Source organism: Pollicipes pollicipes, unplaced genomic scaffold (assembly GCF_011947565.3).
Source record: "Pollicipes pollicipes isolate AB1234 unplaced genomic scaffold, Ppol_2.1 Scaffold_7261;HRSCAF=8764_pilon_pilon_pilon, whole genome shotgun sequence".
NCBI lineage: Eukaryota > Metazoa > Arthropoda > Thecostraca > Pollicipedomorpha > Pollicipedidae > Pollicipes > Pollicipes pollicipes.
The window spans coordinates 27,376,150-27,396,786 of record NW_023597054.1 but is presented as its reverse complement, the minus strand read 5'-3'; the positions used below and the strand labels follow the sequence as shown (position 1 = coordinate 27,396,786).

General features: G+C 50.2%; 1 protein-coding gene across 1 annotated transcript in view; it reads left to right on the top strand.

The window, feature by feature from the left end:
* Positions 1–20,637, top strand: part of LOC119111257 (DE-cadherin) — a 51,363-nt gene that overhangs the window by 7,745 nt on the left and 22,981 nt on the right. The window contains exons 5-9 of the mRNA XM_037235079.1: positions 17,889–18,030; positions 18,361–18,452; positions 18,769–18,894; positions 19,595–19,744; positions 20,297–20,491. Of these exons, the coding sequence (XP_037090974.1) occupies positions 17,889–18,030; positions 18,361–18,452; positions 18,769–18,894; positions 19,595–19,744; positions 20,297–20,491 (705 nt within the window). The remainder of the gene's footprint in view (positions 1–17,888; positions 18,031–18,360; positions 18,453–18,768; positions 18,895–19,594; positions 19,745–20,296; positions 20,492–20,637) is intronic.

Here is a 20,637-nt window from a genome sequence, read left to right as displayed (position 1 = left end):
TGCAACAATGCTGTCCTATAGCCTGTACATTGTGTGGCAGTTTTGTTCATTGCTCATCTTACTGATGACGATAATTTATGTACTGAACTGCTTTCAGCACAGGGAAGATGTTCCCGCATCATCTACACCAGCTCCCAGACTGGAATCTAGGTCAGCATGTTTTTGAGGGTTATATTTTAAGTATTGGTTCACTTTGTTGGCAATATGATCAAACTTGGTCTTTACAGCAATGATACTAAACATGAATTAATTAAGCACATAAAAGTGATTAAATCATTGATAAGGAGCAATATTGCCATCATCTAATAATTATAATTTTATGTTAACACCCGACACAAACACCAGGTTGTCGGCAAGTCAACCTCAAAGGCAACTGTTGCCATCTCCTTGGGGTAGAGAGTGTTGTGCTTGATCCCTGTGAGTGCTAAATGTGTATGCCTGCATCCAGTCCTGCCCTGTCCACAGAGCAACCTTGCCCACAAAAGTAACATGTATTATGTGTACAACCACCTGGATCTCAACATCACCTAACACAGTGGCGTGAACAGGGCCTGGGACGGTTCCTTCCAAGGCAATTGCGTGTTTTGTAGTTGCATCGGTATTCCATCTCGAACTTTCTTGTGACTATCTAATCTATCTAATCAATCTATTGTCGGCATTTACTAGTGTTCAGTCGATCATTTACGTGTTTCGAGTTTCGGGTTTTCTCTGCCACGACCCATCTGCGTGCAGCCACGAAACATCCCGAGCAGAGATCGCGGCAGCAGTGGTGTGACCGGTCGGTGATTCGTGCAGCGCCGCTGACGGCAGGCGCATCATCGCGTGCAGGTTACGCCGTGATCCGTCCAGCACCCGGCTGACGGCGTGCGCTGCGAGGGCCCGCAGCCGGCTGTGGAGATCGGCGGTCGCGACCAGTCGGCCGACGGCGCCGTTTGCGTCCAATACACCTACTCCGCCACATTCCACGTGAGTCGAGCTCGCCGTCCGCACGCTACAGGGCCTGCCTCGCATGCTGGGACCCCCGTGAGGGTTCAGCATGCCTGCCCAAGCACCCTCTGCGTCTGTAAAGGCCGTTGTCAGGGTCCAGCATACGTACTTTTTTGTCTTCCATGTGGGTCGGAATCGTCGTCAGGGTCCGGCACCCGTGCTCCGTCTCTTCGACGAGGACCGAGCCCCCCACAAAAGACCAGTAGAACCACTCCGTCGTCTTCCACGTGAGTTGGCCGCCTGGTCCAGAGCACCATAATCCAGTGCACCCGCACTGCCATCTTCCACGTGACTCGACTGACTGCGCCCATCTGCCGTGCTCCAGTGGGCGGTGCTTGTCCACTATCCGCCAGTAGGCCGCGCCACTGACCACGCCCGTCCCCTATCTCCCTCAGGAGGCGCACGATCTCAAGTGGTCGTCGCTCTGGGACTACCTGCTGGATTCGCTGCCGAACGCTAACATCTAGTGGTTCTCCATCCTTTCCATTGCCCGCTCTCCCGCATACGGCCCATTCCAAATCCTCTTTTTATCGGGGTCGCCGTGTCCCCTCGCCCGCGTCCCAGGGTTGATCAGATTCTGGTGGCTGAGGGCCGCGTTGTGCGGGTCAGTCACGGCGCGTCTCAACACACCACTTTGGCCAGGATATCCGGGGGTGCGGGGGGGGGGGGCGTGGTGCCCCACACGGGTCTAGCGGCCTGTCGCTCGCGCTGCGGCTGGGTGTCCCGTGCGGGTCGCCGCTTGGGGTGCCTGACCACGCGCAGCGGCTTAAGGGGTTAAAGGGCGGCGGCGCTGAACCACGGTCAGTACGGGACGGGACCGGTTACACCTGACCGTGTGGGAGGCGTCGTTCGCCCCGTATAGCACCGGGGTAGCCCTGGCGGCGACCACCTCCCGAGGGAGTGCTGGACCGTCCCCCAGTTGGGCTCCGTGGTGGGTGGGGAGTTCCGGTGCGAAAAGTTCACTGAAACTTGCATGACATCATATAACCAAAAAAACAAATGACTCCTGAAAGGGGAGTTGATGATGACGTTGTAGACAGATGGACAGATGGACACGTTGATGACAGAAAGCAGCGTTGAACCTTCACCATCTCCCCGAATTTTGGTCTTCCAAAGGGATGACACGAGGCTCTCGTCTCTCTCGCCATTTCAGCGGAACAACGAGTATGATCGATTTGAAAATGTCGTTCGGTGCGACAAATTGGGCGATGGAGGGTCAGAGGTAGAGTTCATCAGCGGGGCGGAGGCTGATCCGCGAGGACTGTAGCCGAATTCATGTACTGCGTTCGGGACAAGGATGGAAAACGAGACATTTCTGTGCCTATCCGAGTAACACCACACTTGACAAAAAATACATCCGGAGTAATAATCAACTGCTTCGACTTATGTGACGTTAGTGAAGCGGAGATCGCTGACGAGTTGTCTGTGTTCGGCGTGACTGCCGCGCATAGGATTTCCAATAGAAAAGGAAGTGAACAACTGCCGACAAACAACATCATGCTGAGTTTCAGTCGCCCAGATTTGCCTTCTTCGTTGGATACGCAAGTGTCAAGGTCCACCTTTTCATCCCGAACCCAATGTGATCCTTCCGCTGCCAGCGATTTGGCTATACCAAACAGTACTACCACAGCAAGTGTGTTTGCGAGAAATTGGCTTCTTCCGAGCACACATCGGAATTCTGCAATTAAGAGAGAGCCTATTGCGTGAACTGTAACAAAGATCAGGTTTCGCACACGACTTACGACCGCACGTGCCCAAGTTGCATGGAAGAAAAAGAAAAAGAAATCGATTAAGACCTCTCGCAATATCTCTCTTCGCGAGGCCAAAACACTGTACGACGAGAGCCACCCCCGAACATCATACGTGGAAAAAGCTAAGATCTCCACCGCACGTCCGACCTCCACTGATCAAATGACCGCTGCGCGGTTTGTTGCGCTCTTGAAGTCTTTTGGTCTCTCGGTTGTATCGACGAACCGGGCGCTGGACTCCAGTCTGGCAGCCTTGGCTTTCCCTTCCTCCCTGCAGTGATCGAAGGATACCGTGCTGCCAACCTCCTCCCCCCTCTCCCCCCGCGGGTGGTTCTCCTTCGGTGGCAGGGGACGGTGGATGGACGGTAGTTCAGCGTGACTAGGGCAACCAGGCTCTGTTGGCTGCCCCTTGTCTGCCAACCCGACAACTAAAGCAACCTTGGCGAGCGCGTGCTCGTGAACGGCAGAGACGCCAGAGCGCCACGAGGCAGACAGGCGCGCCGTGAGGCAAAGCGGGGACGCCTAACACACCAGGAGCGTGCCAAGGCAGCCAGTCGGCTGTCTGAAGCGGACCAGGTGACCGCTCCAACGGGAGAGGCCCTCCCGCCGCCCCTGAAAGTGTATGGAAGCTCACGCAGGCCCCTCCGATCCGCGGGGAGACCGTCCATGGGTCCTACGCCACCACCGCCACCTAGGGCCACAACGTCGCCGGCACCGGCCCCGTTTAGAACGGGACGCCCGGAAAAGCGTGATCCGCCGGGGCCGATTTCGCCGACATGGCGGTAGTCCTCGGATCCGCCCGGTCTCTGGGAACGGGTTCTGGAGACAGGACCAACAACCATGGGCCGGGCTCTAGCGCTTCTGAGTTCTTTTAGAGCATTACGCAGTTTTAAAGCCCTCTCACGCAGTCACTCTTACAGTGGGACTGCAGAGGTATAAGGTCAAGCGCCCAGGACTTGCAGACAGCTTTAAGCGCGCACTGTCCGGTAGCCATGTGTCTCCAGAAGACAAAGTTGGCGCCTGATGCGGCCTTCAGCCTGAAAGGGTACACTACCTTCCACACTGACACGCCAACAGACACCATTGCTCGCGGTGGCGTCCCGTTAGCTGTACGCCCAAGCGTACCTACACAGCGTCTGGTGTTAAGAACAGACTTGCAAGCCGTCGCAGCAACGGTGAATTTTAACCGCCGCACCATAACTCTGTGCTCTCTGTACTTACCACTTGGGGCTCCGTTTCCATCTGGAGAACTACAACAGTTAGTCTCTCAGCTTCCTCTCCCCTCCGCCGGTTTTAGGCAATTTTAACGCACATCGTACTGTGTGGGGGTGTGCTGCCACGAACACTAGCGGTAAATTACGTGAGGTTTTCGTGCGTAACGAAGGCTTATGTGTTTTTCATACAGGAGCAAAGGCGCATTTTACATTGCCAACAGGACAATCGTCAGTGCGAGACCTGAGCATTTGTAGTTCAAATTTGGTTGGAAGCATCACGCTTCACTTGGGATGCTTCAGAGGACCCCCTTGGATGTGACCGTTTTCCGGTCTGGGTTCGGTAACGTGATGGTATTGTTCGTGGTACTCGACCTCAGCGTTGGAATTTCAAGAAGGCGGACTGGAGCGCATTTGAGGCTCACCTGGAGGAAATATTTTCTAGCAAGTTCGACTCTACGGCTCCGACCCCGGAGCAGTTAACGTCTTTCGTTTTTGGACGGCAGCGAACGGATGCAATCCGGGCACCTCTGGATGCCCTCGTCGCATCCCTGTACCTTGGTGAAATGACGAGCGCCGCGACGCTATTCGCGCACTTCGGAGAGCTTTTAGGGTTTTTGACCGGCGCAGCAATGCATTAAACCTCATGGCTTTCAGGAAAACACGCGCAGCCGCACTATACGAGAGGCGAAACGTGCATCATGGCGCAGCTACGTCAACTCACTGAATCGCCACACGCCGACGTCACACGTATAGGGGCCGCATTAAAATAATCGCTGGATTGCACCCGCCAGCTTCACTGACCGTACTGCAAGTCGAAAGTCAAAGCATCACTCACCCAAGTGATGTCGCGGAAGCCATTGGGGATGCCTTGTCAGACCGTTGCCGAAATGGCACCTGCGATACACGGTTTTTGCGACACAGACCGCAATGTGAAACTTCGCAATCTAATTTTCATACAGGTGGCGGACTGGCGTACAACAGGCATTTCAACATGATGGAACTTCAAGCGGCCATTCACTCACTGCGCAGTGTCACGGAGAGGCCCGACCTCACCCATAATTACATGATACGGCGTTTTCCTCCCTGTGTGCTACGAGCACCGCTGATACTTTTCAACTGGATATGAGAATCAGATAGCTTCCTGCCTACCTGGCGAGAGGCCATAGTGGTGCTTATTTTAAAGCCCGGGAAAAGTGGACCGAACGCCCTAGACTATCGCCGAACCGCCCTCACATCTCCGCTTTGTAAGTTCATGGAAAGGATGGTAAATGTGCGGCTTTCATGGACTTAAGAACATCAAAACTTTTTAAGAATGTTCAGTGTGGATTCCGAAGGAACAGAAGCATGATTGACCACATGTTAACTCTTGATACTGCAGTGCGGGCGGGGTTTATTAGCAAACGTCACACCGGTGCCAATCTTTTTTGACATATAAAAAGCTTTTGATACCAAATGGAGACAGATTCTGATAAAGTTGTTCGATTTCGGCAGCCGCGGTCAAATGGGTAAGTTTTTAGAAATCTCTTTGGCTGACAGATTCCTTTCGGTGCGTGTTGCTTCTTATCAATCGGATAGGTATCCGCAAGAAAATGGTGGGCCTCAGGGCAGCGTATTAAGTGTCATTCTTTTCCCAGTGAGGATAAACGATGTGGGAGACACACTTCCACATGGGATCAGCCGTTTTCTATTTGTAGACGACCTCGCTATTTGGTGTAGCACATCGACCATTCACACGATGGAGCGACAGCTGCAGCTGGCTGTCACACGTCTGGAGAAGTGGTGTGCTCAGCGGGCTCCGGTTTTCTACATCGAGGATAACTGCAGTTCATTTCTGTCGTCGTCGCCGACACCATCCTCAAATGGGAATCAGGCTTTAAGTGCAACGCGTCGCCATTGAGAATACCGTGAAATTTCTCGTATACAATTTGACTGACGCCTAATATAGCGGGAGCACGTAAGAAATCTCCACGACAAAGGCTTAAAGTCCCTCAACACCCTGAGGTGCGTGGGACGTAGGTCATACGGTGCTGATAGAAGGACGCTCTTACTCCTGTGTCATTCCCTGGTTTGTTCAAAACTTGACTACGGCTGTTTTAACCACGATGGTACATCAGACCTGATCAAGCGTGCTTTGAACACGGTGCACCACGCCGCACTACGTGTCACCACAGGGGCTTTCCGAACATCGCCCGTAGATATTCTTCTGGTGGAGGCTCACGAGCCTTCCACTAGCATTGCGAAGGCAGATGCCGGGACTGCACTACACGTGCAACCTGGCGCAGTTCCCAGATCTCCCCACCTGCTAAGCAGTGTTTTCACGCAGCTTACGAAGGCTATTTCTACTTCAACGGTCACGACAGACTTTTCCCCTTTGTGTGCGAATGCGAGAAGTTCCGGACGCGAGCAGCTTCAGCCTACGACGTGCCACCAGACCTAGACTAATGGAGACTGCTCCTTGAGGAACTAAAATCGCCAAGAGTGGATGTTTCGCTATCAAACATGCAAAGGCAACGCGCTCTCGTAACGGAACTTGATGACGCAACCCTAGAGCGCACAGCCTTCCTTGACGGACACGTGGTGACTGATACGGATGGCTCGAAGACGGATGCACGTGAAGGGTGTGCTTTTGTGTGTGTATCCACAACACGGCCATTCACACTGCCTGAACACGCGTCGATCTTCACTTCCGAGCTCATAGCCATCAGCAAAGTTCTCTGTCTGATTGAGGTAGACGATAGCAATGCGCATTTGATTCTTTCCGACTCCTTGATCAGCCCCCCTAGCTGCTGGAGGCTTTTTCTCGACTCCAAGCCACGTGGGGATCTGCGGAAATAATTTTGCTGGCACGTCAGCAAAGCGCGATACGACAGGGATGCACATTCCTGTAACACCACTACCAGCTCGAGACACGTACCCCGCAGTGTCGTCATTCATGCAGAAGCGATGGCAGTTTCACTGGGACTCGCTGAGCGCCAACAAGCTGAAGTCAGTGAAATTCCGTACTGGGCTTCAGCAGTCGTGTTTTCGCGACAATAGGAGTGAGGAAGTTGCTCTTTGCCGGTTACGCACGGGCCACACATATGCTACGCACCGTCACCAGTTATTGGCTGGCCACGGACCACGCTGCAGTCGATACTCTGACTCTGATCTCTGACCTGATAATCTGACGATACAGCTGACCGTGCATCACGTGCTCGTCATTTGCCGTCACCTTCCTGCAACGAGAGTGCGGTTTTTCGGACGCAACGTCCAGAATCGCAGGCCATGTCACTTTTTAGGGGACTGTTCGCATGCTGTCGAGTTTGGTAAAGTGTTCCAGTTTCCTCGCGCTGTAAATTTCCCAGTAATCTTTTCACAATTATACCAGGTCTGATCATCAAGTCTTTACAGGGAGACCTGATTGGTACACTTGTCTGATTTGCGGCTCTGCATGAAATGATAGTTTGGGGCGCTGCTGTGACCTACAGCAGCTGGTGCGTCCCAAACCCCAAATCATCATCACCATACAACAAGCGCCCTTTGAACAATGCAATGGATGTTATATATCCTGGATATGAATCCCAGTAACGTTTGTCCGCCCCAGTTTGTATGCCTGTCTTAGCACGCGTGGCGGTGGGTGAGCGGGAACAGCTGTGTTGCTCGCTATTTTGCTCATGGCTGGCATGGCCTGCATCCGTTGGCTGTGGCCGCTCAAGGCAAATTGATGTCAGTGGGCGGGGTGGACTGCCAAGCAATGTGTCACTTCAAGGAACACCGTGCATTCTGCTGCAAACTATACGTCTGCGATCAGATGTGCTCAAGGCGCATGCCAAGTTTTGTTGTTTTGGACACTGATCACAGTCATTAATGGAAAGTGGTTTGGACAGAGTTATAAAACGTGATCATTTGAGGATTTGGTGTAACTAAGTGGCGAAAAGTTATTCTGTAATGTTGTGTTTTATGCTTGTTTTTATTTTGCTCTTTGCCAGAAATATCCTTTTGTGGGAAACATGTTGTCGACAACGAAAGGCCATAGTGATGGATGCCAGTATGAATTAGTTATAACTCATCTCTGTTGCATGGCTTCCAGAACGCCTCGCCTCTACAGCCGTGCCGCCAACTAGTGTATCCTATGGCCGGTGAATGTGTCGAGGACCTTCCCGCACGTGCGTCCGCTCCTCGAAGCCATCGTGGACAAGCTTATGCAGGTCACTATCACCGGTCCGTCGGAACACTCCGGTGTAGCACACCCGCTTGTGCACAGCGAACCTTGGACGGACGAAAGTCGAGAGAGCCTGGCAGACAGCCGCACCCCGCACGGCCGGTTCTAGTAATTTATATTTGTCATGACTAGCTGACCTGGTGACCTGTCATGACCCCGGTTTGCTCGACCTGGTGGGCGTCAGGCGTTGTCCATTTAAGATCAGAAGCTTCTGGTGAAATGCCACGTGATATTCGTGGGCGAGCGAAATGTTAGTTTACATCATGGTTGGACTTTGTCAAATACCTGTTTGCGTCTTTGTCACCTACATTTTGTGGATTGGCAAAACATCTGAGAAAGCGACGTGACTTACTGCTTGCGTGCCTCTCTGAAAGTGATTTGTATATAGCATCCTGTGTTTTTCGCCAGTCATATGCCAGATGTGGAGCTCATACAAGAATGCGTGCTTGACCGATCTTTTCATGATGGAATTTATTATGAAAGCAGCAGGGATTGCAGTACAAGAACTGCATCACTGTTCATTACGCCATGCCGCAGTACAGCACTGATGTGCCAAAATGACACTGTTGACCCATGTCATTACACGATGTACCACATTAGTTGATTACTCCATGCCAGGCTTACGAGATGCATTTCATAATTTGCGAATGACTGGTAACAGCTGATTAAACACTGCCAAAGGACTATTGCCAGCGAGAACGTTCTTGCACCACAATGGTTGTATCGAGGCTATCTAGTGATTGCATAGATCACCTTCAGCAAGAAAAAGATTCTTGGCAGTTCAACTTTCTTTTACTTTGGTACCCGCAGCGCCGACGGAGGGAAGAGTACGCTAGCTCCGAGGTTCGTGTCCTGTCGTAGTGGAGAAAGGCTGTAAGGGATCAGCGGACTTTGTGACGTCACTAAGAACGGTTTAGTATCTAACTGCACGCGACGGCTCCGATGGATCACCAGGAGTATGCAACGTCACTGGTTATGAGTTTTTACGTTTCCCTTTGGGCCGTTTGAGGGCCATAAGGCATCAGCCAACAATATGACGTCACTGATATTCGACTTAGTGTGACGTCAACGGTCTTCAACTTTTAAGGGTTCGATCAGGTATATTATAGGCATAGGGTATCAGCTGACGATATGACGTCACTTATATTCGACTTAACCTCGGGCGCAATAAGCCATGTTTCATCTTTACCTTTTGTACCCGTCTAATTTAATTATTGGCGCGCTGAGCGACAGCTCACGCTCAGGCGATTCGGCAGAGCTTTTATTCGGTGGCGTCATATTGTCAGCTGATTGCCTTACGGCACTCAGTTGGCCCAAAAGAGCCCTAAAAATTCATAACCAGTGACGTCACACACTCAGTCAAATACCAGTCACGCCACATCTTCAGGTGATGCCGCACGGCCTTCAGTCGGCCCAAGAGCCCAGCGACGTCACCATATCGGCTGATGCCTCACAGCCCTAATTCAGCACGACAGTACCCAGACGTCACAGCCAGCGTAGCTCTTTCTCCGCCAGCGGGGCAGGTACGAAAGTAACATTTTTTTAGTAGTTCCGGCTTAATGTCTTCACCATAGCAATAACAATGCTTCCGCAATTAATTCATAGCAATGTTACAAATTCATTGTTAAGTTTTGCCTGTGACTGCATTTACAGTTACAAACAATAAAGAGAGCAATTTCTGTGCATATCACGAAATATCAATGTCAGGACCGAAGCACTGCAGGCAAGGATAGGCTTACAATGCAGAATTTACATCAACAGCCCCTGGCAGGTTTTGGTTCGAGATTCATAACATTATAGAACAGTTTTTACGGCGTATCGTGCTTTGATACTACTCGTCTGCCATAAAAGCTGACAGTCGCTACGTTGGGTATGCCAAACAGTCCACCAAAGCCTTTCCTGCGACCAGTACCAAGATAAAATCCCCAAACGAGCCATTCACTACCGCGCCGCCCGACAAAGCACCCGCCACGGCAACAGCGGGCTGGCGTCAGCTTTCGTAAGTTTTAAGGTATTCCTTAGGTCTGGCTGTCAAATGCTGCCAAGTATTGCTGTCGTCACACAACGATTCCATGCCTACCATCAAACGATGATGTAATCGGGCGCATTTTTGCAAATTTAGAAATATGCTTTTGAACCATGAAAGTTCACCAGTACTTGCAAGTAAGCTTCCCCATCATGTCTGATGCCTGTCTCAATATCTTCAAATGTGGGACATTCCCTTTAAAGACAGTTTTTACGCACGTGAAAGCGGACACGACGATCACCACTGTGACACCCTTTTTGTTGTATTGCTTTGATAAACGAATACATGCCAGGGTACCGCGTTTTGAGTGACCTTGATCTCTGACCTTGCCAATTCAATTTTGCAAGTGTGACGAAGGCAGGCATCACGAGCATCAGCATGACACCCTTTTGACTAAATTTGCTCCATGAGCAAAAGAAGTGCAGGACTCCTCACTGCATGAAACCTTAAACTTTAGCCCGGAAAACCAGCTTCTGTAAATGTGACGAAGGTTGAAATGACGAGGATCAATATGATATCCATTTTGTCTGTTTTTGCACAAACGAAGGTATGACAGGGTACCCAGGTTTGGGCGTTCCATTAAACTGTGGAGGTTATTCTAAGTCAATTCCTAAGCGAAAAGTGGATTCCGGATTCATGACAAACCTACTTAATAGGACCATAGGAGAAACTTAGTGAAAATCTGAAGTTAGCGCTGAATTCGAAAGCGACTGAGAAGCTAACTTGGCGGACATCAGTTTGCTACCGAATTCAGTGAGAGGCATATTACCAGCTACAGTGAAACGTCATCACATTGTCATACAGCACCCGCGATCGCACAGAAAGAAATTATTTTCTTAAGGGTGTAAGGTGGAGTGCAGTGAGAACGCATCACACGTGTCTCTAATATCTGCCACGAACCATCTATGTGCAAAATGAACAAATGCAAGCTTGAGAGGCGGGTGGGGGGAAGGAGGGTGCATGGTCTCCCTTGCCTGCACATGTGGAGAGCCATGTAGCTGCTCCAGTGATGTTTTGTGGCAGCCGTATGCAAAACCGTTAGAGCCAAATCGTTCTGGAACTCGGTTGGTAACCTGAACATCACTTTTATATAGGTCATATAAATCATGTAAATCGAAATGTTGTGTTCCGCCGATCTTGTCTCACTGACGCTACACCTACATCCCCGCAGCTCCCCGTTCATCTAAGGCAAACTGCATGCACAGCCACGAATGGGCTTAAGTGCCCCCTAACGGGAGCCACGTCCGAGCGTTTGTACAGTCCCCGAAGAGCGGTCCCTTTGCGGACCATGCCTTGGTAAAGCACGTCTCCCAGCTGTGTGTAGTCCAGCCCCCCCCCCCCCCTCCCCCCGATTTTACCCACCCTTCTCCATTTTGTACATGAAATGGTCGCTGCTAGCCGAAAATGTTCTAATCCGAGCCATCCAAGCCTCGTTTCAAAACGCATTGTTAGTTTTTGCGCAATTCGGGCACACTGTAAGGATCAAGCTGCTTTTAAATTTCGCAACCTTTTTCCAATACAGCCTTCAAACAAGTCAAGCCATAGGTCTGCATTCATCGCTACGAAATCGTTCTTCATCTATTTCTTTCTCATGCACTCATCCTGTCGTTGATAGATGTTATTAGTATATTAGTAACATATAATACGGTCTTACATAATACGGAGACCCTCTGTCATTCGGGATCCCGTCCCCGCCGCTGTTGACCAAATCTTCCCCTCACCGATTGGGGCTGCTTGTTGACACAGCACACCCTGTTAGGCGCCGTATTCCATGACCGACACAGGAGCCCTCATTGTGTCGGGGACCCCGAACATTGCAAATCGCGGTCCCCGGCCTCGTTTTTGCTTGGGAAGTGGGTCTCAAGGGTTCGACGGACGTGGAGCTGACTGTTCAATGTTCGTGGTCTCTAACAGACTTAGACACCCACATAGTCTCAGGGGCTCCTCAAACGGCGCAAGAGGACCTCTGACTAATATTTTAGGTCAAGGGCCTAAGCGCCACGATTTTTTATGTGGCGTACAAACAGTCCTTTGGGCCTTTATGCCCTCCAACCGTGCCTTTGATCGTCGGTTCCGATGGGCTGCCTGGGCCCCTCTTCGGGCCTCATCGAACACAGTCCCTATGCCGGCTCGGGCCCCTTGCGAGCACAGGACCAGGGGTGAAAAAACCGTAGACACTCTCCCACCGGACTGCGATGCCAGATTTTGTCTCGTTGGCTTTTTGATGAAGCCGGTGAACGCATGATCGTATTGGTCAACTTCTCAAGAGAGCTTCGGTCGGATCGCGACAGCATCGTTGTTTTACCTACCATATCCTTGACCGGATACATGTTTTGCTAAAACGCTTTCAACACCACGTAGTAGGCAACGATTTTTTGTACTTACACTGAATTCACCTTGGATATGTACAAAATCGCGCCGACATGGTGCCAGTACAAAATGCCAAATACGCCGCGTACAGTTCAGCACACAACGAAAGCCTAAGAACCTTGTCTACAGTACTTCAGCACTCGCCGTGAGCTCCAGAACGTTAACCGGGCATGGAAAATTTGACCCGAGGGCTGACTAACGATGTCAACACTCCTTTTCTCTTCAACTACTTGAAAAGGCAGGAGCGACATGATTGGTATGCTCTGTGCCGGGCGATCACCGTTCCCGTGAGCATGTGTTTCATGTTGACAGACCGCTTCAACAAGCAAACTGGCGGCGCTTCTGAACAGCTCATATGAGATGTTCGGCGCCATCAAGCTCAGGACCATTCCATCGAATCGTGAGCTCATTCGCGGCATTGTCATGCCTCAGCTGCCGATGCATGAAGAAAACCTTCTTGAGGACGCTGCCCATGGACTCAACCACACTTTCGACAGGGCTGAGCAGCCACGCGCGGACGACTAGACTGATGAAAGGTTCCATCGAGCGACCACTTTTCCACAAACCTTTCAAGAGAGCTTGGTTGGAGCTAGTGCGTTCCTCACTACGCAGGACGCTGATTGCTTCGCGAACGCTGCAGCTCGGCGCCGCAGCCGATGGCGGGATCAGCTTACTGGACACCAGATGTCCGATGGCTTCGGAGACTGCGCTCACCTGGGCGTCAACTGATTTGTTTAGGTCCGGAAACCCTTTAGGTCACCAACCGACCGGACATAGAGCATGTTGCCCAGGAGCGCCTTGTTTGCTGTTCCTTTTCTTCCACCATCCGCGCCATCTCCCTCTCTCCTTGCCTTCAAGTTGCGGACCAGGGCGGCACAAAACGCCACGATAGGACGGACCTGTGGATTGCAGTTTGCTGGAGTCAAAGGGAGACCAAATCGCAAAGGGATAATTCGTTTCGGGCCAGGTTCAGAAGTCACCGGTGGTGTATCAATTTCGTGCAGAAATTTGGCTGCTTGGTGATTGCCATTTTCGGGTGCGTTTGTCGGCCCAATAAGCTGCAGGCTTGAACAAGGATACAGGTTAAAACTAAACACCACCTTAACAATTATATGCCCAGAGCCGTGGAACTGTGGGACTGTGGAAACTGCGGAAAACTGTGGAAGAGGGAAGTTAATGACAAAATATCAGGAGCACCAGAATTACCCCACAAAAATACCCTGATTTCTTGGAAACACCCAAACTGTTAATGGAAATTGGCATCCCCATTCAATGTCAACATCTAAGCACTGCGTGATAAATAAAACAAAAATGTTAAGTGAACAGTGGTAGACATACTTTTACTGAGACAAAAATGGATATGAAATATTCTGAGCATGAAGACACATGATGAGGCAATAATATTTTGGCAACAGAGTACAGTATTGTTACATGACTGACAACCTAAAATTGACTTTCAGTCATCACACCATCAAATCCATATATATGCAGGGGCTATTTTAAGATCATCAGTCAGGACATGCTGCATTTCAGGTGTCACAAATCCAACCAACGCAGCTCATCTTAGTATCCGCAGTTTTCTGACTGGAGTTTCATGGGTACTCAGAACAGGGATGCAGAGATGCTGGTTCAGGAGTGGCATCATCGTGGGCTCTGCTCACTGTGCAGCTTGTGATTCCTGGCAAATGGCATGACAACAACTTGATAAAAAGACATAAGACATCACACACCTTGGACACAGCACCACTGCTATAAGAAAATCCAGGTTAGGCACATATATCATGAAACACAAAGGTTGCTTGATGAAAGTGGTGGTGTATATCACAAAACAGCCTGATTTTTAACGGTAAATATTGTTAAACATTAGCTACTGTGCGGAATGGCCACTCATTCGTACATCCAATTTAAACTCTTCCCTTGGAGCCAAGATTCCCACTTTCCACCTGCACCAAAACGTGATTCTTAGGACAATTGGCAACCTTTTGTGCTTAGTGTGTTCATGTGCCTTTTCAAGTTTCTTCCTTCCCCATTAAAACCAGTTCACGTGCCCACAGCGCATCTTCATACGTGATGGATGTTTACCCATGCCTGGCAACTGAACATACAGGCAAAGCTTTAACGCAGAGGATCCTAGGCTATAAAGAGACAAGCGCGAATGTCCCAGCCTAATCCAAAAGTGCGATATATTTGTTAAAACGCCCAAAATTACGCGTAACCAGTATGCACGTAGTGAGCGTTTCCGACACAACAGATCACAACGCCGACTAAGCACCCACACATAGCGTCAGATATGTAACGCTCCGAATGGGGCTGAAAAAAGCGACTGCTCCGGGAGACAGGCGGCAAAGGTTAAAATCGCTCCGAAACCTGCGCAGGACAGACCCTCATACAATTTAACTCTGTCTCGCCGGGTGACACCCTCTGGCAACTAGTGGCTGTCTCCTCACTGATAGGGAAACCAATACTAAATTCAACGTCGTCGTGTATGATGTTATTGTTGTCGTCCATAACACCGCAGCGAAATTGTTTTATCGTTGAAAAAATGGAAAACTGACTTAGCAGGAAAACAGTCACAGTCTGTACGGGTGGCTCCTGGGCAGTCTGATCCTCATATTTTCTGTCTCTCACCCTGGTAGTCAAGTGAGCAGGTTTTTTCACCCCTGCACAGGACCCTCTGTTAGGTGCTTTGGGGGGCACCTGACAGTGCCAACGTCCCCAATAAGTATAAATCACTGGCCCGATTTTTTAACTGATTGGTAAGTGGGCCGTCAGGCCCATACCGACACGGAGCTGACTGCAGAACTGGTGGTGCCTGACCAACAGATATGCCCATATCGACTCAGAGGGTCCCGATCGGCGAAAAGGGCCCTCTGACCGTTATTTGGGGTGCCGTCTTCGCAGGTCAGGGCGCTAAAAACACCCCCAACCAACCCTTTGTGCCCTTAGACCATCCAATCTGACCTTCTGGATTCATTTTGTTCCCCTCGAACACTGCCTCTGGCTGGATGGGGCCCCTTGCCATCACAGGGCCCCTGCTAATCGCTGTAGGACCCCTAGCGATGTAGATCGCTGGCTCCGGCTTTGTCCAGTTTGGGAAATGGGCCTTTAGGCCCATGCCGCCACGGAACCGACTGTGTGCTACTGGTGGTGCCTGACGGAAATATAGGGTCTTATCGACTCAGTGGGCCCCTGATCAGCGCTCAGGGCCCTCTGGCTGGCGTTGGAGCGCCCGGCCCGCACCCGAATGCGACCTCCGGCCGACCTTTCGGGCCCTTAATCGTAGGTTCTGATGGGCCCTTCGGACCCCTCGAAAACCTAAGGGAGGGAGGGGCACGTGTCCCAGCCCTCCTGCCTGCGCTACCACACCTTTCCCAGAATAAATTAGGTCAATGGGGCCGCATTGGCGATTTGTTAAGTCATCCTGTTGTCTCAAAAACTAAGCATATTACGAGAATGCAGAAAGTGGAGTTCAAATGTTCTCGAAGCTCTAACGTGGACCAATTTCACCCTCATAAAGGCGCGCTGGCCCAACCCTCTTGTCTGCTTCTAGTGCCGAATTTCGAACGGACATTCTTTGAGCAAGTGCGGACACTGCCGATATCTCTTATGTGGTTTGTGAGCTACACAATCGAATTCACAACTATTGAAAAAAAACAGCCACGAGGTACGTTTGACAGTTGTTTTTTGGCAGGCATGGTGTAAAGAATGGGTTTCTGGTAGACCTGTTGGCTCCTCTTTTCGTGTTTGATGTTCAGCAATGCATGAACTGATCATGAATAATAATTATGCAACTGCATCAGTGCAGAGACCGCGAGAGAGCTTCAGAGCAAACAGAGTCATTCGTTCATCATGCTCATAAGTCCACTTCAAGTATCGAAAGCTGTCAATATAGGCGCTGCTGCCTCTATTGCGTGATTTTGATGGAGTATTCTACATTTGTTTAAGGTTTTGAAATGAAATAGCCATCTGGAAGATCATTCGGTGCAGTTCACAGCTCTGCCCTTCCAAACACCCAAGCATCTCTAGTTTCTGAACTACACGCCCTTGAAGATGTGCAGAGTATTTCGGGAGCCTATTTCAAGGTCATCCAGCATCCATGACGCTATGATAACGTCACTCAAGTGCTGGCATTCAGTTGGTCATGCGGCGATCAAGGGCAAAAAAAAAAATAGTCGCCGAATCATTGACATCTGGCGTGCAGGAGCGCGATTTCCAGACATCATGACCGTACATAGGCTCTCAATTAATGTTGTGCAAGGCACGATGACGTAATCAAACTGTGACGTAGTGAGGAGCATGTTTATTAAACAGAGACATTGTGGAGTAGTCTTTTCCACTAAAAAGCATACATCACTAAGGTATGTCAATGGCTATAGGTGGGCTTATTTCATCATATCTGCTTGCTTCAATGTCTTCAAATGTGGAAATTTTCCTTCAATCAATACCACCAGGTATGTTTAAGGTTGATAGCTCGGCGTAAAAATTCCGAACTTTTTATATATTCGTGCTTTGGCCACATGCAGTTGTCGAAGCAACAAGTCTAATAAGTGAGCAAATATATATGCTAATCAATATATCGCTAATTTGCTGCCTTTTGCTCATCTACTAATATGGAATGATACCAAGAAAAGGCCTCTCATCTACAGTGTAAAGTAAGAGAAGTCTGAAGAGCCTGGGAAGAGACTTGTTTATTCCTTTAGAAATGGTCGTCACGCTGCAGTAATTCTTGTTTTAATGAAATATCGAAATAAGGATAATAGCATTGTTTTCAAGCGGACGTCAACAGCCAGCCCGTGTCTCCCTGGTTCCCATGGAGTGTCACCAGCTCATGAGAAGAAACTGTCGCGAGACCCAAAGTACCATATTGTCTATGTGTGCTATGAGTCTGACCTAGCTTAACCTTTTGTAAATGTGCTCAGAGTGATCAGCACCTACTTGATTGGAGTCGACGATCACTCGCCAGACGACACCAAGCAGCTCAGACTCCAGACCACTAAATTACAGATGCCTTCACTCAGTGATGAGACTCTTCCGTCCACAGGCATCAGATCACGCCGCAATGGGCAGACACTCCGCAGTCGCCGTCATCAGATGACACTTCAGTGAACAAACACTCCGCAGTTGCCGTCATCAGATGGCACTTCAGTGAACAGACACTCCGCAGTCGCCGTCATCTGATGACACTTCAGTGAGCAGACACTCCGCAGTCGCCGCCATCAGATCACACTTCATAATGCAGACACTCCGCAGTCGCCGTCATCAGATGACACTTCAGTGAGCAGACACTCCGCAGTCGCCGTCATCAGATGACACTTCAATGAGCCGGTCCTCTCCGTTCACAGTTCACCATCAACAAGCAAACGGGCGTGATCCGGCTGGTGAACCGTCCGTTCAATTTCACCCAGGACGAGTATTCATTCACGGTGGTTGCCCGTGACACTCACAACCAGGACGCCACAGCCTCCGTCAGGGTGGAAGTGATAGGTCAGTAGAAGCCCGTGAGTGCCGTTGGGACGGACGCCAGGCTCGGGACAGTCTTGGACAGAGCTTTGTGTTTGGGGAAGTTGTGTTCTTCCGAGGAAGAGCTGTGCCATAGATATACAAAGATACGCACGCATGCACACGCATGCACGAACCCATTTTGCATCGCTCATAATCTTCATCTGCTCAGCTTTGCACGCGGCCTCTCCAAACGAAAGAGACAGATGTTTCTTGTTACTGTTCTTCCCCTCAGATGCAACATGCATTTGTCTTTGAGAGCTATGTGTCTATGTGGATCTGTTGTATTTATGACATCTCGACTTGCGTCCACAGACGTAAATAACAATCGTCCAAAGTTTCCTGATTGTGACAAGTATGAGCCCGAAGTAGAAGAAAACAAGGATGCCAGTACGCTCGTACTAACGGTAAGCGCATAGCAGATCATTTGCATCATGTTTGCTGTGTTTGGGCTTATTAAAATACGTTTTCTAGGCAGAGTTAATCTTTAGCTAAGTTAATTAGGTAATTGGATAGCCAACAGGCGGTTAGTGGGCTACGAAAATGACGTCAGAAGCACATTTATCTCACTGCTTTTCAATGCCAACATTGTACCAGAAACGCGTACATGGCGCAGACGTAGCTGTGCGGAAGTATGGTACATGACTCCCAGCACTGTTGATCCGAGCGTGCGATCGATGAGGGCGCAGCTCAGAACAGGGCTAACCTCGCTGTGTTTGCCAGGTGAAGGCGACCGATGCTGACAAGGGAGCAAACGCCGACCTGGTCTACTCACTGGTGACCAGTCCGAGCTCCCCAGACTCGCTCTTCAAGATTGACAGAGAGACGGGCGTGTTGACCACTGCCAAAGTAGGCTCACTACTCGGGGGAAATAAGGAATGAGAACGCTGACGAAAACATGCTAAAAATGTCATCCTGATGACAGTGAAAGGGAAGACAATTTTGTCCGAATGTTGTGTGTCTCTGGACGTCTCGTGAGCGGAAATGCATTCGCTCTCGTTTTGAATTAATAAGACGTTTGCGAATCATTATTAAATAATTTTCATGCCTCATATGTGCATCAGCGTTAAATTTTGTAACATTTGTGGTGTTTTTAATTCAATCTTACTACATTTTTACGATATATATGCACATATTTTTACATTTACATCACCGCACATCTCACCTTTTGTATTACAGTATTTTGTAACACTTTTGACAATTCAAGGACAGGTCGATGTCGTGAGACATTCGGTGCTTTGAGAAAACCGTCTATGCATCACTGGCGAGTCCCTGTTTGGTAGCATTGCATAGCCATAGTGAATAGGGCGCAAAATGACCACAGTAGTTGCGGCGCCCTAAAACTCCAATCAACAACGAGCCATGGTGAATATATATCGTGGTTTCAGTTAGCTTATCCCCTGACACTTAATCCACGGTTGAGTACGAGCCCGAACTCGAATCGACTTTTGTTTTAGCAGCTTCTGAGTACAAGATGCGCGCCGAGGCTCTGGAGCCGTCTCCGGGACCGGCGCCTTTGTTGACACCACCCCGTCCTCCCCTCGGGCAGAGCTTTAACCGGGACGCGCCGGACCACGACAAGGAGTTGCGCGTCATTGTGAAGGCCAATGACAACGGGGAGCCGTCTCTGGAGGGTACCTGCGCCTTCATCGTCAATGTCCTGGACGTCAACGACAACTCCCCACTGTTCGACAAAAGTGTAAGCACAGTCTAGTAATAAAAAAGGTAGTAATAAAAAAGTTCACAGCACAGTCTAGTATCTTGCCCTGTCGGCGGCCGCCGAAAGTAGCACTAAACAGTGTACGTGCCCGAAGCGGCTGCATCGAGAGGCTCGGCCCTTCTGGAGCCGATGTACCTCCACGATATGGCACACATGCCATAAACGCAAATAACCCACCTAGTCTTGACTATCATGTATTTCTTATGTTCGTCGACCGCTTGCTCTTTTCGTTGCGACTCGTCTGCGAGAGCATGTTTGTTTTTCAGCATTGGCGACTTCGGAGGCAGATGCATGTTCCGCTCACCGCTTATCCGGTTCATGAAGGAGTCAAAGCCCCCGAACGACGTGTAACAAAGGGAGCGAAATATTGGGAAAAGTAAAAATTAAATCGGTTTTGTGAGTTAACTCTGCCCCTCCGAAGCTAGGCCATAGACCATAGTTTTCGAGCTCATTTTCTGAAATGCTGAGGATACTGCTGCATCCTTCTGAGATCAGGACGACGATACGATGCCGCTGCGTCTCTTGCCACAGGACTACCTGGAGACGATCGCCAAGGACACCAAGCCAGACACGCAGGTGGAGCGCGTGTCGGCAACGGACGACGACGTGGGCGACAATGGCGCCATCACGTACTCACTACAGGCAGTGCGGCCGACCGACGCGTCCGATTACTTCGGCATAGACAAGCGCACCGGCGTCATCACGCTGACCAGGCCACTCGTGGAGGTGCGCCGTCCGTGCTGGGTCCGCTGGCTGCCGGCTGGCCGCCCATCCGCACGGGGCGCAGACAATGTGGGAAATGCCAGGGTGGAGGAGGTGCATGGGGTCGCTGGGGATCGGAGGGAGACACGCCTTTTCATGCAGACACAAGG